Genomic DNA, 24604 nt, shown 5'->3' on the forward strand with positions numbered 1-24604 from the left:
ATGAATAGGTATATATTAAATGATAAGAAATATAAGGATTGGATTGAAAAGGAATTAAAAATATTTTTTGAAATTAATAAAACATCAGACACTACTCCACAGAACTTATGGGATACAGTTAAAGCCTATATAAGAGGTTTAACAATATCTTACACAGCAAAACACAATAAGGAAAAGAAATTAGAGTACTTACAATTAACAAATGAACTAAAACAATTAGAATCCTTATCGCAGCAACATATTAAGAACAGAGATCTAAAGACAGAAATAAATGTAATTAAACATAAAATTAGAGTTATAGAACAAAACCAACTAACTGAAAAGATCAAAAGAGCAAAGCAACATTATTTTGAACATGCAAATAAACCTGGCAGATGGCTAGCGTATAAACTTAGAAAACAGAGTCAATCAAAATTAATTCAAAAATTAGAAGATAAAGATGGTAAAATAAAATATGACACAGAAGGTAAGGCAGACATTGTGTATAATTTTTATAAAGAATTATATGCTAAAGATCATGTTATCGAAGATGAAGTTTTTAACTATTTAGAGGCTTCAAATTTACCACAAATAACAGAAGATCAACAGGCCACCATGGACGGACCAATAACAATGGAGGAACTATTAATAACAATTAAAAAACAGAAAAGCAACAAGGCTACATGTCCTGATGCCATACCTGCAGAATGGTACAAGATAGACAACGAAACAATAAGAAACCATATGTTAGAAACTTTTAATTTATGTAGACTTGAGGGAAAAATTCCCAAATCTTGGTCAGAATCACTGACAACCTTAATACATAAACAGGGTACAGAACCAGAAAAGATTAAAAACTATAGGCCTATATCACTATTAAATGTAGATTATAAGATCTTTATTGCCATATATGCAGAGAGACTCAAAAGAGTTATAAATGGAATAATACACCAAGACCAAAATGGGTTTCTTCCAGGGAGACAAATTAAAAACAATATTAGAACTGTAATAAATATACTAGAGTACTATGAACAACACCCAGACAAGACGGCATCTTTAATGTTTTTGGACGCTCAAAAAGCCTTCGACAATGTTAACTGGATATTTATAAAAATGCAATTAAATAAAATGAGATTTGGCCCAAAATTTGTTAACCTAATAGATACCATATATTCAAAACAAACAACGAATATAATATTGAATAACAGCCAATTACCAATACTTGACATAAATAAGGGAGTTCGCCAAGGATGTCCTATATCACCATTGCTATTTATTATGACCCTTGAAACCTTATTAATTAAAATAAGAGCGGACCCCAAAATAAAAGGTTTAACCGTAGGAGATGAAACCTACAAACTCCAGGCCTTTGCAGACGATCTAATGTTTATAATTGAAGAGCCGATTACAACAGTTCCTACCTTACTACAAAACATTGAACAATATGGAAACGTAGCAGGTTTAAAGATAAACAAAAGCAAAACATATTATTTGACTAAAAATATGAATAAAACACTAGAAACGAAATTAGAAAGTATTTCTGGAATAAAGATTGTAAAAAAGGTAAAATATTTAGGAATAAACTTAACAGCGAAAACAATAACATTAAAAAATGATAATTATATGAAATTACTGGCAGAAATTAAAAATGACTTAGCAATGTGGAATAATTTGAAAATATCTTTCTTAGGAAGAATTGCAACAATCAAGATGAACATTTTACCCAAGGTCTTATTTCTTTTTCAGACAATACCAATAAACCCAGGGGGTATCTTTTTAAAAACTTTAACAAACTTAGTTAAAAAATTTATATGGCAAGGTAAAAAAGCAAGGATAAAAATGAATTGTTTAGAAGATATTAAAGAAAGAGGCGGATTTGGCCTTCCAAATTGGAAACTATATTATCAGGCCGCTGCATTAACATGGCTTAGAGATTGGATAATTTTAGATAACAAAAGAATACTTGACCTAGAAGGACATGATTTAATGCTTGGATGGCACGCTTTTTTATGGTATGATAAGGACAAAAACCATTCATATTTTAAAAGGCATACGTTGAGGAAATACTTATTAGAAGTATGGAAAGACATAAAGAAAAATCATTTTTTAAGTATCCCAGACTGGCTAGCTCCTTTAGAAGCAATAATACATCCAAAGTCTATAAAGGATAAGAAAATAACTTATAGATATAAAGAACTATTAAATGATCAGATGAAGCTTAAATCTAGAATTGAATTACAAGAAGAAGGGATAATAATAGATTGGTGGCACTACGCCCAGATCCGATCTAGATATCAGAAGGATAAAACTCTTTACATTTTTAATAAAAGTAAGAATCCTTTAACTACTTTAATTACCACTAATTCAACAAAAATGATAGGGAAAATATATAAACTACTTATCGCTCATAAAAATATAGAGTTGACTTTAAAAGATACTATGATAAGATGGTGTAGAAATATTGGCAAGGAAATAGATATAGACACATGGGAGAAAGTATGGATTAACAATTGGAAAATGACTAAATCAGTTTCCCTAAAAGAAAATCAAATCAAAATGTTTTATAGATGGCATCTCCCACCAAATAGGATAGCAAAAATGTTTCCCAAAACATCCCCAATATGCTGGAAATGTAAGAAGGATATAGGAACCTACTATCATCAATGGTGGACATGTGGTAAAGCAAAAATATATTGGAAAATGATTGAAAAAATATTAAAAGAAATAATAAAGCAAGATATAGATAATACCCCGGAATTTTACTTACTAGGTGTTACAAATCAGACCTATAAGAAAGAAATCTTTTATTTAATTATACACATATTAACTGCGGCTAGAATAATATATGCGCAAAATTGGAAAGGGGAGGAAACCCCCAAGGAAGAAGAGGTCATAGCTAAAATATTAGATTGCGCTGAAATGGATATGATGACAAGAAGATTAAACGATCAAGAGGATACTAAATTTTATGAAACATGGAACAATGTTTATAAATGGATAGATAAGAAAAAATAAGATATATCTTTAGTTGTTTTTCTTTGTATTAGTTTTTACCTAGGTGATAACAATATTAATATTAGCTTAAAAGGACTTTTTGACGATTATGATATAGTAGTGTATGTATGTATAAGTACAAGCAATATACCAAGATGCATAATAGTTGAATTTAGCTTTATTGTTTGAATTGAAGGTTTGACACTATTTTACTATAGTAATTAAGATTATACTAAAGGTATTTTTTGGTAATTATGTTATACTAACCCTACTTAACACTCACATCAAGATCTGTAAAACTTTAACCCAAATTTATTAACTTTTTTTACTATAATAGTTAACATATATTTAACTATGTATTCTTTTTCTATATTTGAATGTATACTTTCATAAGAAGCGGGGGAAATATACCCCCACTTTATGTTTATTGTTTGTATGTATTTGTCTGTTTTTATGAAAAAAATAATAAAAAAATTGGAAAAAAAAAAAGAGAGTGAGGAATATGAATTCTGGAAAACATTTACTCTCATCTTCCCTTCTTTGCCTTAAAACAAACAATTGAAGTACTTCTATTCCTTTCCTCTTCTCTGCAATGTAGTAAGGGTGTGTGTGTGGCAGAGAGGGCGGTGGAAATGGGAGGGGCTACCTTGAAGCAAAGACTTAAGCTGCCTTTGTTCTCTGCTTCTTTGCAATAATCCGAAGGGAGGAACCGGGTGGGGCTGCACAGTCATGATGAGGCTGTTTGTCCTGTGAAGAACTAAAAATCCCTGGGTAATATCTTAATACAGAAAGGAGGCCTCTGTTGAGAATGCTGAGTCATTCAGAGGCAGTTGAGCATGCAGCAACCTAGTAATTATCTGTAAAGTATTTATTTATTTATTGATTGATTGATTGATTGATTGTTAGAGTTGAAAGGGACCATGAAGGCCCATCGAGTTCAACCCCCTGCCCAAGCAGGAACCCTATAGTACACCAGTAAAGTGGCAGTTCAATCTTCTCTTAAAAATGTCCAGAGTGTTGGAGTTCACAACGTCCGCTGGTAGGTTGTTCCATTGGTTGATCGCTCTGACCGTCAGGAAGTTCCTCCTTATCTCCATGTTGAATCTCTCCTTGGTCAGCTTCCAGCCGTTGTTCCTCGTCCGGCTCTCTGGTGCCCTGAAGAATAAAGTGATCCCCTCCTCTCTGTGATATCCCCTCGTATACTTGTAGACTGCTATCATGTCCGCTCTGGCCCTCCTTTTTTCTAGGCTATCCATGCCCAGTTCCCTCAGTCTCTCTTCATAAGTCTTGGTTTCCAGTCCCTTAATCATCTTGGTTGCTCTTTTTTCCACCTTCTCCAGAGTTTCAATGTCTCTTTTGAAGTGTGGTGTCCAGAACTGAATACAGTACTTCAGGTGTGGTCGGACCAGGGCATAGTAGAGTGGTATTAAGACTTCCCTGGTCTTGGAGTGTATTCCCCTGTTGATGCAGTTTAGGATTGTGTTGGCTTTTTTAGCTGCTGCTGCACATTGTTGGCTCATGTTTAGTTGATTGCCCACCAAGACTCTGAGGTCTCTTTCGCAGTCGCTACTGCTAAGAGGGGTTTCTCCCAGGTTGTATATGTGTCCAAGGTTTTTTCTGCCTAGGTGAAGGACTTTGCTCTTGTCGATGTTAAACATCATTTTGTTGGTGTGGGCCCACTGTGTTAGTCTGTCTAGGTCTTTCTGTAATTTGAGCCTGTCTTCTAGGGTATTGGCTACCCCCGCCAGCTTGATGTCATCTGCGAATTTGATCAGTTGCCCTTCTATTCCCTCGTCCAAGTCGTTGATGAAAATGTTGAAGAGCACAGGGCCCAGGACTGAACCCTGTGGTACCCCACTGCCTACATTCTTCCATGTGGATTTGGAACCGCTGAGGACAACTCGTTGGGTGCAGTTGGTCAGCCAGCTATTGATCCATCTGCATGTGTTGTAGTCTACTCCGCTTTTTTCTAATTTGTTGATTAGGAGATAGTGGTCGACTTTGTCGAAAGCTTTGCTGAAATCTAAGCATATGAGGTCCACATATAGCTAGGCAAGAGCTCCCTGTTCTTTTTCTCTGTTTGTTCTCTCTGCCTGTTGTGTGCTGTAGCTGTTTGTGAGAAATATGCTTTGAAGAAGCTGAAATGCTGCACAAGTTGGTTCTTGTGAGGTATTGAACTAAGATAGTTGTAGCAAGTTACTAGTAAGATACTAGTTTATTGTATGTATAGTATAGACCAGTGATGGGCAACCTTTTGAGCTTGGTGTGTCAAAATTCGCCAAAAAACTGAGCATAACTCGGGTGGTGTGTCACCTTGAGAAAAAAACTGGGCGGCATAGAAGTATATATATATATATATATATATATATAGGTAGCTAGGTAGGTAGATATATAGGTAGATAGGTAGGTAGGTAGGTAGACAGATAAACAAACAAAAAATAAATATAAATATAAATAAATAATAAATCCCTTCTTTTTTATTAAAAGAAATTAATAATAAAACAAAACCAAACTCTATTACTATTAAAACTAAAACAACCAGCAAATTCAAAAACATAGCTATTAATAAAAACAGGTGAGGGTTGGGGTTTTTCTTTCTCTGTTATTATTTAAGTGCTTTTACCATATGCTTTAAATCAGTGATTTTCAACCTTTTTTGAGCCGCGGCACATTTTTACATTTACAAAATCCTGGGGCACACCACCAACCAAAATGACACAAATCTAATAAATAAATAAATAAATAAATAAATACATACATACATACATACATACATACATACAGTACATACATACATACATACATACATACATACATACATACATAACCCCCTCATATATACAATCCTATGTAACATCCCCTTATAAATACAGTCAATCATCAATCATCCCTCCTGAAATTTATACCACTGTCTCATTTCTGGGTACTTCTCCTGTCTTTCCCCCTTTTCTCTCTCATGTTTCTCATTTCTCTCTCTTCCTCCCTTTTCCCCTCATTCCTTCTCCCTCTCACTTCTCCTCTTTTTCCATCCCTGTCTCTCTCCCCCCCTTATGTGTGTGTTGAGGGCTGGGTTTTTTTAATCTTTTATTCTTTTCAAAAACAGGTGTGGGCTGGGGGGGCTTCTTATTATTTGGATGCTTTTTACCATATGCTTCAAGAATCACCTCTCTCTTTTGTTTCTCTCTCCTCTCATTCTCTGCCTCAATCATTTTCTCATTTCTCCTTTTTTCTCCCCTTTTTGTTCTCATTTCTCTCGCTCTCCTTTCCTCTCCCTATCTGTCTTGCTTTCTCTCTCTCTTGCTATCTTTTTTTCTCTCTTGCTTTCCTTCTCTCTCTCGTTCTCTTATTTTCTTTCTCTCTCTCTCTTGTTCTTTCTCTCTCATGCTTTCTCTCTCTTGTTCTTTCTCTCTCTCTGTTCCTCTCTCTCGTTCTCTCTCTTATTTTCTCTCACTCTCTCTCTCATGCTTTCTCTTGTTCTTTTTAAAAAATTTAAAAAAGTGTGGGCGCACGCTACTACGCATGCGTGAGTTCTGACATCCATAATTCGCTACCCCTCCTCTCTCTCTTTCTCTCTCCTCCTTCCTCTCTCATCTCTCTTTCCTTTCTCTCATTCCCTCTATCTATCCTTTCTATCTCTCACTCTTTCCTTCTCTCCCTCCCTTTCTCTTTCCTTTCTCTCATTCCATCTTTCTCTCTATCCTTTCTATCTCTCACTCTTTCCTTCTCCCTCCCTTTCTCTCTCTTTCCTTTCTCTCATTCCCTCCTTCTCTCTATCCTTTCTATCTCTCACTCTTTCCTTCTCTCCCTCCCTTTCTCTCTCTTTCCTTTCTCTCATTCTCTTTCTCTCTATCCTTTCTATCTCTCACTCTTTCCTTCTCTCCCTCCCTTTCTCTCTTTCCTTTCTCTCATTCCCTCTTTCTCTCTATCCTTTCTATCTCTCACTCTTTCCTTCTCTCCCTCCCTTTCTCTCTCTTTCCTTTCTCTCATTCCCTTTCTCTCTATCCTTTCTATCTCTCACTCTTTCATTCTCTCCCTCCCTTTCTCTCTCTTTCCTTTCTCTCATTCCCTTTCTCTCTATCCTTTCTATCTCTCACTCTTTCCTTCTCTCCCTCCCTTTCTCTCTTTCCTTTCTCTCATTCCCTCTGTCTCCTGGGGCTGACTGCGCCTGCCCTGCACCCCCAACCGCGGAGGGAAAGCATTTGCCTTTCGGCACCGCCAACCCCCCCTCCACCAGCAGCAAAAGCCTGAACGTCGGAGCCGAAAGGCAAACGGTGCATCCCTTCAGAAGCAGCAAAAGCCGCCCTAAGCAGCGGGGCGCGCCGTTTGCCTTTCGGCTCCGTCGTTCAGGCTTTTGCTGCTGGTGGAGGGGGGGTTGGCGGTGCCGAAAGGCAAACGGCGCGCCCCGCCGCTTAGGGTGGCTTTTGCTGCTTCTGGAGGGGTGGGCGCTGATGCAGCAAAAGCCTAAGCGGCGGGGTGCACCGTTTGCCTTTTGGCACCGCCAACCCCCCCCTCCACCAGCAGCAAAAGCCTGAACGATGGAGCCGAAAGGCAAACGGCGCGCCCCGCTGCTTAGGCTTTTGCTGCTTCTGGGGGGGTGCACCGTTTGCCTTTCGGCTCCGTCGTCCAGGCTTTTGCTGCTCGTGGAGGGGGGGGGTTGGCGGTGCCGATGCCAAATGCTTTCCCTCCGCGGTGGGGAGTGCAAATGGCGCGACGTCTACGCAGGTTGTTTTTTTTCAGACTCTCTTTTTTGCGAGCCCGGCATGAATTTTTTTAATTACAAATTAATAATAACCCCTCATCCTTCCCCTCTTCCCCTCCCTCTTTTTCTCCCTCTCTCCCTTTATATTTAACCCTTCCTTCCTCTCTTCCTCTCTCCCTCTCTTTCACTTTTCTCTTTGGTGAACCCCCCAAACTGTTCAGACTCAAGAAAAAGCTTATCAAGGGGGGTGGGGGGGGTTGTGAAAATCTAGTTATGAGCCGCCAAAGGAGGAAGCAAATGGCGCGACGTCCACGCAGGTTTTTTTTTTCACTCTTTTTTGCGAGCCCGGCATGATTTTTTAAAATTACAAATTAATAACCCGGTAAGGGTTTACCTGTAACAGCTATAAGAGAAACGGCAATTCAGTTATTCAGCCCTCCCCGATGCGATCGACCCAAGGTGAGGAGACACCATGCGCTGCTCGTGGAGGGAAAGAAGCGAAGGAGGGGAGGGGAGGTTGGAGTAGATTTCCTGGCGGAGCGATATGGGATGAGCAGTTTAATGTAAGCAAAGTAGGACCCCGGGTAAATAGCCCTGGGAGTGAAATTAAAATTGCAACCGGCGCAATTTTTTTAAAAATTGGTGCAAAACAAAATTAAGGGGAGAGGAAAAATAATAATAATAATTGCAGTTGCTGTACTTGCAGTCGGTGGGAAATTGGAAAGCGGGGAGATTTGCATCTTCACCACTCTAAGCTCCCTGTTTCTCCAGCGGCCGCGTGTCACCTAAAATGGCTCCGCGTGTCAGTGCTGACACGCGTGTCATAGGTTCGCCATCACTGGTATAGACAGTAGTAGTAGTATAAAGAAGTGAATATATTTTTCCACAACTTCCTACTGCTGCTGTGTTTCATTGAAGACTTCAACTCCATTTCTACTGGTCTGTGGCTGGAGGACCTCTAATGGGTTGTGGGCTCTATGCGATGAGTCCACAGGTGGCTAGTAAGGCCTATACGGGCACGGAATGTTCTGCCACATGTTGGGCAGACATGTATGGACGCTACTGTCGCAGCATTTGCAGCCCTGGCTTTGCGGAGTGCTCACTTCTCTTCTGCTCTGAATGTTCTTCTGGCCTCAGATGTCTGGCAGCCTTGGTGGATCAACATGCACCATGTTGGTTGATCTTGTGCCAGGGTTTCCCAGGAGGTGGTCTTGATATCAAGGGACTTGAAGGAGGCTTTCAACATGTCTTCGTAGCACTTCATCCCCCATGTGATCTCTTTCCTTGAGACAGCTCACCATGGAAGAGCTCTTTAGCGATGCGATGGTCTGGCATCCTATCAACATGGCCTGCCCACATGTCTGGGCTTTCATCAGCCTGCTCTGGAGAGGACCTCAGTGTCAGGCACCTAATCCTGCCATCAGATCCTCAGAATTCTATGGAGGAAAGTCATGTGGAAGTGGTTCAGTTGCCTAGCGTGTCTCCTGTATGCAGTCCAAATCTCACTGGCATACAACATGGTAGTTAGCACTACGGCTCAGTAGACTTTGAACTTTGTTAGCTTGAGCTCTAACATCAATCTATCCATTTCAGCACAGGATACTCTCTTCATTATTACTACTTCTTCTGAAGGTATCTCTTCATCTTTCCATTTCCGAGCAAATGCTAATCTTGCTGCTGTCAACATCTGTAATAAGATGTACTGTATAGGTTCCTTTGTTGAATTTGTTCTTGCTGATGTCTAATAAGAAAAGCTCTGGCTTCGACTCCATGTTTTGTACTAGTACCTCATCCAGCCAGCGTTTTATCAGCTACCAGAATACTGTATTGGGGCTTTTGGGCATTCCCACCACATATGATAGTAGGACCCCAGCGCTTTTTTACATTTCCAACATTTTGGTGAACTCTTTTTATTCATTTTAGCTAGTCTCATATGGGGGAATAACATGTTATCTGAGGGAGGAGCTGGAAAGTCCCTGTGCTCGAGTCCAAGAGTCCTGTAGTCGTCATGGGCGTTTCCTGTGGCTCTCCCTGTTCCATATGCTACTTCTTTTTCTAATTGTCCTTTGCAAGGCAATGCTTGTGCATGTCTACTCCAGAGTAAGCCTTCCAAAGTTCACTGGTGTTTACTGCCAAATTAATAGGTAAACAATTGCAGACTGAACAATTCCTAACAGGCTCAAACTCAATCTCGATAAGATGGAGTGGCTGTGGGTTCTGCTTCCCAAGGACACCTCCATCTGTCTGTCCATTACCCTGGGGAGGGACTTTTGACCCCCTCAGAGAGGTCCGCAACTTGGGCATCCTCCTCAATTCACAGCTGACACTGGACCATCATCTTTCGGCTGTGGCAAGGGGGGCATTTGCCCAGGATCACCTGGTGCAACAGTTGCGGCCCTATCAGGTCAGGGAGTCTCTACTCACTCATTTGTGCCCTTATCACCTTGAGGTTCAACTACTCCAATGTTCTCTACTTGGGGCTGCCTCTGAAGAGCGTTTGGAAACTACAAATTGTGCAGAATGCAACTGCGCAAGCAGTCATCGGCCTCCAAAGGTATGCCCATGTTTCTTCAGCACTCCGCGGACTGCATTGGCTGCCAATTGGTTTCCAGATGCAATTCAAAGTGTTGGTTATGGCCTATAAAGCCCTACATGGCATCAGACCAGATTACTTGCGGGACTGCCTCCTGCCGCATGAATCCCAGCATCCAGTTAGGTCCCACAGTCAGCCTTCTCCAGGTCCCGTCAACTAGAAAATGTCGCTTGGCGGGACTAGGAGAAGAGTGAGCAGAGGCGGCAAAATGGGTAAAATGTGGTACTGCAGGCCACTAAAGCTGACTGCTAGATCTGCAGGTCAGCAGTTCAAATCTCATCAGCGGCTCAAGTTTGACTCAACCTTTCCTTCTTCTGAGGTGGGAAAAATGAGGACCTGGATTGTGGGGGCAGTATGCTGGCTCTGTTAAAAAGTGCTATTGTTAATATGTTTAAGCCGCCCTGAATCTAAGAAGGGCGGCATAAAAAATTGAATGAATGAATGAATAAATTCTGATTGCTTTGTTTTTTTAGTCAGAAGTATAAATATTACACTAGTAAACATCACTTAAAATGTTATGTTCTCTGACTTCCCCATCTGTAAAATGGGTATAATCACAATTTACCATAACTGACAAGTTTCATTTAGTGATTGTTCAAAGTTTACAAGGGCACTGAAAAAAGTGACTTGTGACCGTTTTTCACATTACGACTGTTACGGCATCCCCAGCATCTATAGATAAAAGTAATGCAAGAGAGAGAGAGAGAGAGAGAGAACTTCTCTTCCTTCACAGCAATCAATATTGCCTCAGCTCCCTTCATTTAACGGAAAGTTTGGGTTGCTGGAGACTGGATGGTAAGTGAGGAATTCTGGGAGCTGAGGCCCACACTTCTTAAATGTCCATAGAGATTCTCAGAGAAATTGGAGTCTCTGAGCAACAAGGAGGGTAAAATCCCTTATTTCCAATCTCCCAAAACAAGAAGCAGTTGGACAAGCCCTCTTCTCCTTCTAAAAAGGCCGGTAACCCTCCCCACTCCTAAAACTCATTCTAGGGCCCATAAGAGATTATTCCATAGGTTGTGTGTGGGCCACACTTTTGGTCACTCTGCCCTATCAGATTAACTCCCTCTTCCAAATTGACCCCTAAAAACCCATTCTATTTTTAAATTTTCTGCTAGAATAGCTATGCTCTCTTTCTTTTCTTCCTCCTCCCCCTCCTCTTCTATTTTCCTCCTCCTCTCCATTTCCCTTCTTCCTTCTCTTCCCTCCTCTTCTTCTCTCCCCTTCTCCCCTCCCCACTCCTCTTCCTCCTCACTGTTTTCCCCTCCTTCTCCTTCCTTTGCTCTCCACTCCTTCCCCCCTCTTTTCTTCCTCTAGTCCTCCTCCTTCGCTTTTCCTCTCCATTCCTCATCCTTCCTCTCCCCTCCATCGTCTTCTCCTCTCCATGCCTCTTCCTTCTCCCCTCTTCCTCCTCCCCTCCCCTTGCTGTTTTCCTCCTCCTCTTCACTCCTCCTTTCCTTCTCTCCTTTTCTTCTCTCCCCTCTTCCCCTCCTCTCGTCTTCCTTCTCCTCTCTAACTTTCATCTCCTCTCCCTATCCCCTCCCCCATTTATTTATGTTTGTTTATTTATTTAGATTTATAAGCCGCCCCCTCTTGACTCAGGGCCTTGTACAACAATAAAACCAAGTACAAAGTTTAAAACTCCAATATAAAAAAAACATTCATCCATTTATCATTCATACTACTGGACAGAGCACAGTGTTGCTGCTCAACGGGCAAAGCCAAGTTTTTAAAGCCTTTTGAAAGGCCAGAAGGATGGGGACAGTGCAAATCTCTGGGGAGAGTTGATTCCAGAGGACCAGAGTGGCCCCCAAGAAGGCCCTTCCCTACAGTCTCACCATTCTTTTTTTCCTCTTTTCCTTCCTCTCTTTTTTCCATCTGTTTCTCTCTCTTCTTCTCTCTCTCCTTCCCTCTCACTCTTTCCCTCTCGGCTTCTGGGCAGGTTTGAAAAACTCTGAGTTGATGATGATTTTTAAGTGAGCTATAGCTCACTGCTCAGCTTAGAGGGAACTATGCCAGCCACAGGATTGGACTAGAAGACCTCTAAGGTCCCTTCCAACTCAGCTACTCGGAGTAGGTAGGCGGCATACAAATCAATCAATGAATCAATGAATCAATGAATCAAATAAATAAATAAATAAATAAATGATAGATAGATAGATAGATAGATAGATAGATAAATAAATAAATAAATAAATGTGATGACTGTTAGCGTGCGTCATCAGGAAACAAATGGAAAGAGGCCAGAAATCGGCAGATTGGTGTAGATGAGATGGGAGCAACCCACCCTCCACCCCCCGCTCTTGGAAGCTGGAGTGGGTGGCAGATTGGTTACATGGGACTTTGATCTGCGGTGAGAGGGCGAAAGCTGAAAGGAGGAGCCAACAGGACGGCAAAAGGTCCCTGCTGACGATCATGGATAAACTTCAGCAGAACTGGACCAGGGCAATGTTCGGCCCGTCCCAGCCCGGTGCCACAAGACCAGGCAGCGTCCAGCTCCCAGGCGACACGCAATGCCTGCTTGGGATCCTGTCTCTGCGCAGAAGTTTCCCAGAGCTTGTCGGGGCATCTTGCTCGTTCTTGCATTGCTTCCCCAAACTCAGTCTGTTCCCCCCCACTGCACCTTGGGGGCCGCCCTCTGCAACGATTCATAGGGTGCCTCGTCCTGCCCTGCCTGCCCTCCGGGAGGGCTCCTCATTGCTTCATTTTCACACAGACGTTTCATTACCCATCTAGGTAACATCATCAGTGCTAGTAAGAAGTGGGACTTGCTCTCTGTTTATATTCATTTCATATTGTAGCCCAGAGTTGACACGAGGGATCCTGCCCCTCCTCCCCTCTGTATTTGTTGTGACATTGCCCCGTTTTATGACATTTTTTTTTGTCTGAGTGGTTAAGTGAATCGTTGCATTTACTGTATTAAGTTTGCAACCCAGTTGTTAAGTGCTCTTCTAGCTTCTCCCTTGACTTTGCTGGTCAGAAGGTCGCAAAAGCTGATCCATGTGACACCAGGACACCACAATCGTCATAAACACAAGACATTTCTGAATATTGATCGTGTGACTGTGGGGCTATTTGAGGTAAAACACAGACACACAGGACTGGAAAGGACCTTCAGCTAGTCCAACCCTCAGATCCAGGCAGGAGACCTAATACCATAACAATCTAACAGATCTCCAGCCTGTTTTTGATCGAGCTCTCACAATTCCTGGATGTCAGTTACTTCACTGATTAATTGTTCTCACTGTTAGAAAATTTCCCCTTCCTTCTGGGTTGGATCTCTCTTTTACAAGCTTCCACCCGTTGCTTCGTGTCCTGCTGCCTTGGGCTTTGGAGAAGAGGTCCATCCCTTCTTCTCTAGGGAAGCCCCTCAAGGGCTGGGAGACAGGTGGAAGGTCCTAAGCATAAAACGTATCAGGAAAGACTTGATGAACTCAATCTGTATAGTCTGGAGGACAGAAGGAAAAGGGGGACATGATCAAAACATTTAAATATGTTAAAGGGTTCAATAAGGTTCAGGAGGGAAGTGTTTTTAATAGAAAAGTGAACACAAGAACACAGGGCTGCCATCAGGAATTTTGGGGCCCCATACAGCCTAAGTTTCTGCCCCCGCCATTTTAAAACTACTTTATTTTGCAACATACCAATTATGTATTAAATTTACCTTTCACAAAAAAATTTAAACCCTGCCACTACAACAAGGCACACTTGCTTGACAGATTAATAATATGAGTCATTTTGTTAAATCTTTTGGTCAAGTATCTTTATTACTATAATCCAAATATGACATCATAAAGGAAAGCACAGTGAACTGTAAACATATACAAATATTTACTAGACAACACAACATATAACAAATATAACATTATAAAGTGCAGCTGCTAGGGCCACCAGTTCTGTCATATATTCAGCTTTAGTAAAGCCGTGCTGATTCCATATGTCTCTTCGGTGGCCTCTCAGTTTTTGACCAATGTGTTAATAATGCAGAAAATATATTCAAGTCACATCAACATATTACATACATATAAATAAATAACCAGAACAGTGCAAATACACCAAATTAACAAAATATTATTAATTTTGCCAACAACAATATTAAAAGCAGCAATAAGATGGCACAAAGGATAAAGACAAAATACTCCTGCACCACACTAGAAAAATATTTGTTTTCACAATAATACCAATAAATAACAGGTCACCAGAAGATAAATTATACGCAATAATGCTTAAAACTATACGTAAACTCCACCATAGGTGTAAAAAAAGTCAACCAACTCAAATCACATAGAACCTCTATTGCAAGAAACAGCTGGCTCCAAAACAAAGGTGCAGTTCATGCAACAGAGTCTGTGTGCTGACCGCATCACAAGGACTACACTTGTGCATGTGAGTGGGGCTCCCAACATCATAACTGCACTGCCACTCCAAGCGCTGAGGAGCTCCACGCTTCATAGCCATGCACATTCACATGCATAAGTGCCGTCCTTGTGATGAGGTGAACACATGGACTGTTTTGCACCAACTGCACTCTGGCTTGAACATCAGCTAGATCAGGGTCACTAGAGTAAACCTGGACCTGTATTTAGCTGTGAAGTCCACAGCTGAATGAAAAACAAAGTCCCATATGATAACATTTTCCTACGTGTCTATGTGGGTAAAGTAAAGCTGTCCTTTTCTTCAAGTAAATAAACGCCTGATTGGTCAGATTGTAAAAACATGTTCCAAGACGCCAGAATAGAAGATTTAATTACTAACACCATGGGAAATTTGTCTTTTCCCATGGTCTTAGCTGACCCCTGTGAAATGGTCGTTCGATCCCCAAAGGGATCCCGACCCCCAGGTTGAAAACCACTTTGCTAAGAAAACTGTTCGATTCCACACAGCTCAATGGAGATTTTTACCATTTGGAAATAATTTGAACATTATTCATGAAAAGCAGAATGGGTTGGCGGGTGAGGGGGGGGGGGGTCACTTTTAATTTTATACAGGAATTGTCAAGGCGGAAACCCCTAAATTAATCTGAGCGGTGCAGATCAGGACTTCTATGACTTTTTTTAATGTTCATCACAAAGATTGTTCTAGAAAATATACTGCTCAAAAAAACAAATAAATAAAGGGAACACTCAAAGAACACATCCTAGATCCGAATGAGTGAAATATTTTCATTGAATCAGTGTTGCTTCCTAAGTGAACAGTTTGATTTCAAAGAAGTTTGAATTACTTGGAGCTATATTGTGTAGTTTAAGTGTTCCCTGTATTATTATTTTTTTTGGAGCAGTGTATTTCTGACGGCTTTCACTTCTGACCGCGCCCTTTCCTTAGATTCTTAGTGTTTCCCAAAACATGTTCCTTAGTGTTTCCCAAAGTGTGGCACGTGTACCCCCAGGGGTAGGGGAAGAGTTTGGTGGGGGTCCATTTTCAGAAAAAGCTCTGAAATATATCTTGCTTTTATGTGAACTTGTTTTTTCAGCATTTGTAGACATGAAGTCTACAAGGAACAGACTACTAGACGTGGAACCGCATCTCAGATTAAAATTAACAAACAGGGAACCAAATTATGACAACCTGTCATCTCAGCACAAACAATTTCATCCTTCTCATTGATCCAAATAAATGTTATTTACAATATAACTTTTATAAAAACATAGAAACATAGAAGATTGACGGCAGAAAAAGACCTCATGGTCCATCTAGTCTGCCCTTATATATTTCCTGTATTTTATTTTAGGATGGATATACAGTATATGTTTATCCCAGGCATGTTTAAATTCAGTTACTGTGGATTTACCAACCACGTCTGCTGGAAGTTTGTTCCAAGGATCTACTACTCTTTCAGTGAAATAATATTTTCTCATATTGCTTGTGATCTTTCCCCCAACTAACCTCAGATTGTGTCCCCTTGTTCTTGTGTTCACTTTCCTATTAAAAACACTTCCCTCCTGGACCTTATTTAACCCTTTCACATATTTAAATGTTTCGATCATATCCCCCCTTTCCCTTCTGTCCTCCAGACTACAGTATACAGATTGAGTTCATTAAGTCTTTCCTGATAACTTTTATGCTTAAGACCTTCCACCATTCTTGTAGCCTGTCTTATTTATATTTTATTATGAATAATTTTTGTGTTTATTATTATTTTGTGTATGTACCAAAAAGAGAAAAAAATAAATATATTTTATTGTTATTAAAATACATCCATTTTTTTTGGACGAGGGGTACTAAGCGTTAGGAAAATTATAGAAGGGGTACACATATGTCAAAGTTTGGGAAACACTGCCTTAGAACAGTGAGACGACGCTGGAAGGAGGGGGGGAATGGGGGTGGCAGCGTCTGCTTCTTTCCCACCCTCTCCGGATCACGGGGCGGCATAGCCCCGGGCAGCCTCTCAGTTCGGGCACCTACCGGTGGGGAGCTTCTTCTCTCGCATGGGGAGGACGCGCGCCCGGGCTCTGCAGAAGCCCACGTCCCCTGAATTGAGTTAAAGCCTCATTCTCCTCCTGCGATCGCGGGTGGAAAGAGGGGGGAGAACGACCCTCCTCCGGCTGGGGCTGCGAGAAGAGGCTGCCTTGTTTTGGAACTTCCAAGCCGGCTTTTTGGAGCGCACAGGGGCAGGGCCGCCGATAGGCCAGCTCCTCGCACAGGCGCAGTGTGAGTAAGTGTGTGTGTCAACGCCTGCCCTCGTCTCCCTCCCGCATTGTCACCCTCAGCTCCATAGCAACCCCGCATGGCTGCCGGGCCAAGAGGGCAGGCGTTGACACACACACTTACTCACGCTGCGCCTGTGCGAGGAGCTGGAGCTCGGCGCTGCTGGGCACAATGACTGCTGCGGGCGGCAGGGGGCCGGCACGGTGGCGGGCCAAAACCGCCCCCCCCCCCATTTTTCAATTTGGCCGGCCCCCTGACGCCAGTGGCAGTAATACTGGCCTATCGGCGGCCCTGCTCGCAGTTCCACACCTCCCCCCAAGAGGCGGAAGGCCTGGAAGGGTATTTCCTGACAGAACTTTCGCTTTCCTTTTCTTTCCCCTCTGGCCGATTGCGCCTCCACGTCTGCCTAGCAACGGTGACAACATGGGGAGACCTTTTTCCTATTGGTTGAGCTTGCCCAATCGCCGTCTTTTCCTGTATTGTTGCGCCGTTGGTCACGCGGGGGCGCCTCTTCCTCCGCCTGCGACTTCAGGAGAGCGGAGCGGCGCTTGAGGGTGGCGGCCAGGATGGCTCTGCGCCCTGCGCCCCTCTGGCTCCCGGTGATGGTGGCGGTGTCTCTGCTACGGGGGAGCTGCCTTGGTGAGTCCTTTGGGGGCTCCGGTGCCTTTTTCTTCCAGGGAATCTTCCTCTCTCACTCGTCCCCAGAAAGTTTAATCCCGGAAATAGAAACCTGATTCGGTCCTCTTTTTAGTCCGCTCCCCCTCCCCCTCTGGCCACTGATTGGGCCCCAAAGCCTTGATGGGACTCTGCTGCCCCTCCCCCAGGAGAGCCCCTCTGGGGACAGGACGAGGGTCAACCCCCCTGGTGTCAGTCAAGTCTATCTGGGCGCCCCAAGCGCAGTTCTTTCCCTCCCCCAAAGTGGAGGTTGTCGGAAAGCGGCGTTTGCAGGTGATCAGATCAGATGAAGAACTTCCTGGCTGCCTTCGCCCAAGCCCTCCGCCTGGATCCCCTTTCCTGCCTTGGGAGGGGCTTTGGGGCTTCTGGTGCTGGAAGAACCCGGATGGTTTCTCTAATCGGATCCGTGTCTTGGCAGATGCTGGTGCAGTGGATCGATCCGGGTTAAAGGCTTCCTGTGAATACAAGAGTCTGGAGAGAAGGGCTTCTTAATCTTCCTGAAGATCCCTCCTTCCTGATTGTTACTTTCTGCTAATCCCCACCACCACTTGGTCCTAAAATGAACCCCAATATCCCCAGAGCTTTTTTGGGGGGGAACTGGCAGAGATTTGCCCCCCAAGAGGTTCCTTCTTGAATTGCAGAAGCTCCCAACATGGGACAGTTTGCAAAATTAAAAAAATATTTACAATGTAAATATTTACAGTAATGGGGAACTTGGGGTGTTTCTGGCTGTTTGCTCTGAGAAATTATCAATATAGCAAATTTTGAAAAGAGATTTTAAAAGGTTCGCAGAAATTTAAGGATGAAATAAGCTACTTGGAGGTAAAAGGAGAGAAGACCTCTGGGTGGGGACCATGAAATGAGCCGCTTGCTTGGACACAGACAGGCCCAAACTCACCAGCCATTCCTGACTGGAGGCACATTCACGATTGTTAGGATGCCAAACCTATGGAAACCTGTGTCACAGTCACACCTGTCATTTCTGACTTGAGGAGGATTCAGGATTGTGAGTTACATTCACACGTTTCTCCTCTCAGGCAGACTTCAGCCTTGATCATTGCTCAGCCCCACAAGGGGAAGAAACGGGTTCTGGATCATGGAGGGTCCAATCTGATCCATTTGGATTCTGAAATCTCCCCAGAGCAGGAAGTGGATCTGGGGATCCCCAAAAGCTCTGAGCAGCCCCTGGGATTGTGGGGAGGAGCAGGAAGGAGGAGGCCCAGGCCTTTGCTTTGAACTGGGAAGGACTGGGAGACCATACTGGAGGGAATGGGCAGAGGGGCTGTTTATTTCTCTGGACTGCGGAAGTCTTTCTTTTTCCTGTGTTCTGCCCAAATAAGTCCCCTGAATGATCCTGAAATTGATCTTTAAAATATTTGGTGCCCTGGAAGAATTTCTGCTCTGAAGAGCTTTCAGAATAGACACCAACAAAGGGGCCTTGGAGATTTCCCAGGAGCATTTGCTTTCCTTGTTCATTGGGCAGCCTTAGAGTCTCTTCCATGTTTCAATTTTGACAATAGAAACTAAACAGTGAGAATGAGATTTTGGGTTTGGTCATTGTTAGTGAAAGTTGGCATAGTTTATGTCTTGGGAATTTATTCCTCTCCAAGGAAGGGCTGAAAAGGCTTTGATGCTCCTCTGTGGGGACTTTGCATGAGAGAAACTGAAATAATTTTGTTTTTTTTTAGCTTGGGTTCATAAGAAGGGCTTTAAGGGGACAGGAACCTCCCCACAGAAGCTGAAGAGGTTTGGGGAGAGGACCCCAGCTGATCCCCCGCCCCATACAACATGGAGGGTCCCAGCAGGAACTCCCAAGCAGCCTCAGTGGGGGCCAGGGTGGAGAGGCTCCAGGGGTTTCTGGGGTGAGGGGAATTCTGGGAGTTGAAGTCCACACTGAAGTCCAAGTGGCTGAGTTAGAGAAGCTCTGAGTTCAGCATTGAGAGTCACTGATGGATAGTTGAGAACCTGGGAATTATGGCTTCCGACCCTAACTGGGTGGCTGAAATTCTTTATTCTCTCTTGGGATAATCACAGATTTCCTGTGGCACAGCAATAGCACCAGTGCTTAGACTTATAAACCTAGTCCCCAACTTGCAACCATAACTGACCCCAGAATTGATGTTGCTAAGTGAGAAATTTGTGCGTTTTTCCTCAATTTATGACTTTCCCTGCCACATTTTTTGAGCAAATCACTTGCAGTTGTTAAACTACAGTAATAACATGGTTTTTATGTGAATCTGCTTCCCCATTGAGTTTGCTTGACAGAAGGTTGCAAAAGGGGATCGCATGATCCCCGGGACGATCCTGCAACTGTCATAAATATGAACCAGTTGTCAAATGTCTGAATTTTGATCATGTGAAGAACATGGGGCTACTACAAAGTGTGAAAAATGATCATAAGTTACTTTTTTCAGTGATGATGTAACTTAAACAATCACTAAATGAACTGTTGGAAGTGGAGGACTACCTATATACTATTTACAAGTCCAATGGAAGCAGTTGGAAATGTCAACCTAACAATCTGGGTCCTCATTTTACCGACCTTGGAAGGAATGGACCTTGAGCAGGTCAGGATTGAACTGCTGGCTGTGAGCAGAATTAGCCTGTAATGCTTCATTCTAACCACTAAGCCTCCATGGCTCAAGGTGTGGGGTTGAGCCCCACTGAGTCCTGGGTTCAAAGCCAAGTCCTGTTCGGATGCCTGAACTCTGGGATGGGCAGGGGAATTTCCCAGTTGGAGGGGGCGAGGGGGAAGATCCAGGGGGGCTACGTGGCATCATTGCTGCCCCCCTTCGTTCCCCCCTTCACCTCCCCATAACTTTTTATTTTATTATTTTTATTTATTTATTTATTTTGTCCAATACACAATGAGGGTTTTAGTGGGTATATATCTATATACACATAGTAAAATACATGATGAAGGTTATAGAGGAGATACTCATAGTAAAATCTATCTAAGTAATAATAGAAAAGAAGGTATAGTAATAGAACATATCAATGAAAGAATAGAAGAAGAGATATAGGAATAGAAGAAAGGTATAGGAGATATAGAAGAGCAATAGGACAGGGGACGGAAGGCACTTTAGTGCACTTGTACTCGCCCCTTACTGACCTCTTAGGAATCTGGATAGGTCAACCATAGATAATTTAACGGTAAATTGTTGGAGGTTTGGGGATGACACTATGGAGTCCGGTAATGAGTTCCACGCTTCGACAACTTGGTTACTGAAGTCATATTTTTTACAGTCAAATTTGGAGCGGTTAATATTAAGTTTAAATCTGTTGTGTGCTCTTGTGTTGTTGTGGTTGAAGCTGAAGTAGTCTCCGACAGGCAGGACTTTGCGGCATATGATCTTGTGGGCAATTCTTAGATCTTATTTAAGGCGTCTTAGTTCTAAACTTTCTAGGCCCAGGATTGAAAGTCTAGTCTCGTAGGGTATTCTATTTCGAGTGGTGAAGGGCTCTTTTGGTGAAGTATCTTTGGACATTTTCAAGGGTGTTAATGTCTGAGATGCGATATGGGTTCCAAACAGATGAGTTGTATTTGAGGATGGGTCTGGCTCTGGTAAGCTCTGGTAAGTAGTGTGAGATTGCCAGAGCAGAAGCTACGTAGGATTAGGTTTACAACTCTTGAAGCCTTCTTGGCTATATTGCTCTCTACATGGGGCTACCTTTGAAAAGTGTTCGGAAACTTCAGATTGTGCAGAATGCAGCTGCGAGAGCAGTCATGGGCCTACCTAGGTATGCCCATGTTTCACCAACACTCCGCAGTCTGCATTGGTTGCCGATCAACTTCCGGTCACAATTCAAAGTGTTGGTTATGACCTTTAAAGCCCTTCATGGCACTGGACCAGAATATCTCCGAGACCGCCTGCTGCCGCACGAATCCCAGCGACCGATTAGGTCCCACAGAGTGGGCCTTCTCCGGGTCCCGTCAACTAAACAATGTCGGTTGGCGGGCCCCAGGGGAAGAGCCTTCTCTGTGGCGGCCCCGGCCCTCTGGAACCAACTCCCCCCGGAGATTAGAACTGCCCCTACCCTCCTTGCCTTCCGTAAGCTCCTTAAGACCCACCTGTGTCGTCAGGCATGGGGGAATTAAGACATCTCCCCCGGGCATATATAATTTATGAATGGTATGTGTGTATGTATGCGAGTTTAGAAAATGGGGTTTTTAAAAATGTTTTTAGTATAAATTTAGATTTGTTATAAATTGTTTTTTCCACTTTGTTGTGAGCTGCCCCGAGTCTGCGGAGAGGGGCGGCATACAAATCTAAATAAATAAATAAATAAATTGTTGCAGTGGGCTTTGGCACCTAAATCTTTTGTTATTAGTATACCAAGGTCTTTAACCGAGTGGGGATTATCTTTGATAATTTGATTATTCAGTTCGTATTTGGAGTTCAGATTCTTCTTCCCAATGTGTAGGACAGAGCATTTGCTAGTTGAGATTTGGAGTTGCCATGTGTTAGACCACTCAGAAACAGCCTAAAGGTCTTTTTGGAGAGTAGTTGTGTTATCAGGGGTGTTGAAGAGTTTTACATCGTCGGCGAAGAGGACACAGTTGCTTGTGATGTAATCGCAAAGGTCATTGATGTAGAGAATGAAGAGCGTTGGTCCCAGATGAGATCCAGACAGTTATCAAGTCTGGTATTGTTAGTTACTAGTTGGTCAAATCCCAAATAGGTGACGGTATCATATATAGTAGAATGGATGGGTTCCGTGCTGCATTCCAGTTAATGTGTGGTAGGTTGAGGTCTCCGAGGAAGATAATGGGGTATGGGCAGTTGGTTGCCCACGTTAGTAATGTGGATAATTTGTTAGCATGTTCGATGTTGTAGTCCGGGGCTCTGTAGTAGAGTAAGAAGCGAATTGTGGTATTTAGGGATAAATCACAGACAACAGTTTCAGGTACCAATAAATCCTGTGCAACTTTGAAGATTTTTAGGTTCAGCGATTTTTTGTAGAATATAGATACTCCGCCTCCTCTGATGGATTCACGGTCTGAGCGGAAAACATGGTAGTTTTTTGATGTGATAATGGAGTCTGGGTAGGAAGCATTTAGCCATGTTTTGCATATAAAAATTATCAAAATTTGAGGTGTCAAGTAGAAGGAGGAATTCAGATATCTTGTTGACTAAACTTCTAGCATTTAATAGTTTACATTTGAGATTGGTCTTGTGTTGGGGATTGGTTTTGGGGTGGTGAGAGGAAGTAAGGGGCACACTTTCCTATTCTTGGTTTGAGGTGGTAGGGTTGTCCATTTGTTGTTGTGGGATGGTGGTCTGGCAGGTGTCAGTTTGATGTTGTGAGATGGTAGGTTGAAAGTCAGACCGGAAGATGTGAGTAGAATTATGGGTTTTGGGTTTGATGCTTTCTGTGGTTTCCTGTAAGGATACCACGACCTCTGGTCTCACCTGAATTCCCCCATCCCTTCCCCCATTTTATTAAAAAAAACCCTCAAATCTGCACCTAGCAATCCATGTTGGGCCTCAGTGAAGTCAGAATGTTATTTTTGCCTTTTCGGGGACCAGATGGGGTTTCCTGCTGCGTTTTGAGCTTCTGAGGAGGGAGCCCCCCTTCTTCCTGTGCCCCCCTGCAGCCTCCTTGGGGCAGAGACTGAGCAATGCAGAAGGGGGAGGGGGTGGAGGGAGGCCTTGCTGGAAGGGGGGGGAACAATTGGAGAGTAGCACAAAAAGTTTGGGGGTACTGGTCTCTCTTTGTCTCTGCTTTTCCTTCCTTTCCCCTCTCTCTCCCCTTCAACCTTCCAGAAGATGCTCCTTTGCCTCTCGGTCACTCCCTCTTTCCACCCTCTGTTTTATTTCTCTCTCCCATCATCTCCCCCTTCATTTTCTCCTCTTCTTCTTCCTCCTTCTTTCCAGACCTGGGAATGGGGCCTTCTGTGCCCCATAGAGCATCAGGGTCCTTGACTAAAGCCCCCTAACTCTGCCCCTCTGGGTCCCTTCCAGGCGCCTCCTCCCACTCCCTGAAGTATTTCTACACCGCCATTTCGGAGCCCAGTCAGGGGCAGCCCCACTTTGTCTCTGTGGGGTTTGTGGACGGTCAGGCCATTGATCACTATGACAGCAACAGCCGGAGGATGAAGCCTCTAGTCTCCTGGATGGAGAAGGTGGGGAAGGAGGATCCCCAATACTGGGAAAGAGAGACCCAGATATTACATGGCACTGAGGAGATATTCAGAGAAGGCCTGGAGACTCTGAGAAGTCGCTACAATCAGAGTGAAGGTGAGTGATGGGTCGGGTGGCTACTCTGGCCCCATACTCCCCTTCCCAGGAACCAGAGCGGGGACAAAGGGGGGGAGGGGGCGTTCAAAGGGAAAGGCTGCTTCCACATCTTTAAAATAGTCTTTTTAAATATATTTATTCTTTTAAAAAAATCCATATAAATAGTCCTTGTCCTTTTCTGCCAATTGCAGTTAATGAAAATTTGTTTAAATTTATCCATCTGTCTTTCTGAATGTTGATATTGATACAAACTGAGGAAAAAAGAGACCAAAATCTCCCCTCTCCCCCATGAAAGTTGGAGGGTCTGACCTTGGTGGGTCTTATGCTGTGGGGGAGGAAGGGAATCACAGGTCTCCCCCCTCCAATAAAAGGCAGTGGATCCTAATTAAACTCTGGGGCAAGCAGGTCCTTGTCCTCTCTGTTTCCACCCTAGAGAAATAAGGGATCAAATGCAGATCCACCTGGGATGACCAGATCCCTCTTTCCTTCACCCCCTATTTGGAGGGACAACGAACCCCAAATGCCAGGAGCTTCTGCTCACCCCCCAGTTAGAAGGAGGGGCCAGGAAGACCCAAATGGGGTGGGGGCTCTTGAGGGGGGGGCACAGGGCCAGGATCCTCCCAATCCTGAGAGGGAAAGACAGAGAAGAAAGGATCCTCCATTTGGGGCCCTTCCAGAGTCTCTCATAGCCTTCGTGGCTTCCCATCCTTGGTCCCTCAGGCTGAACTCCTGCCCTGCCCTCTTGGTGGGGCTGCCCTGGAGGGGGGAGGCCTTCTT

The 24604-nt window shown here is 43.4% G+C and overlaps 1 protein-coding gene across 3 annotated transcripts in view; it reads left to right on the forward strand.

Moving 5' to 3' along the window:
* Positions 1-17382: 17382 nt before the first annotated feature.
* LOC139159717 (major histocompatibility complex class I-related gene protein-like) overlaps positions 17383-24604 on the forward strand; it is a 40856-nt gene continuing 33634 nt past the window's right edge. For 2 of the 3 annotated variants that reach the window (XM_070737061.1, XM_070737063.1), the window contains exons 1-2: positions 17418-17549; positions 23552-23827. In XM_070737061.1, the coding sequence (XP_070593162.1) occupies positions 17477-17549; positions 23552-23827 (349 nt within the window). In that variant the 5' untranslated portion in view covers positions 17418-17476. Of the gene's footprint in view, positions 17550-23551; positions 23828-24604 lie in introns of all 3 variants that reach the window. The other variant, XM_070737064.1, reaches the window with a different exon arrangement.

Source organism: Erythrolamprus reginae, chromosome 2, assembly GCF_031021105.1.
Source record: "Erythrolamprus reginae isolate rEryReg1 chromosome 2, rEryReg1.hap1, whole genome shotgun sequence".
Lineage (NCBI taxonomy): Eukaryota > Metazoa > Chordata > Lepidosauria > Squamata > Dipsadidae > Erythrolamprus > Erythrolamprus reginae.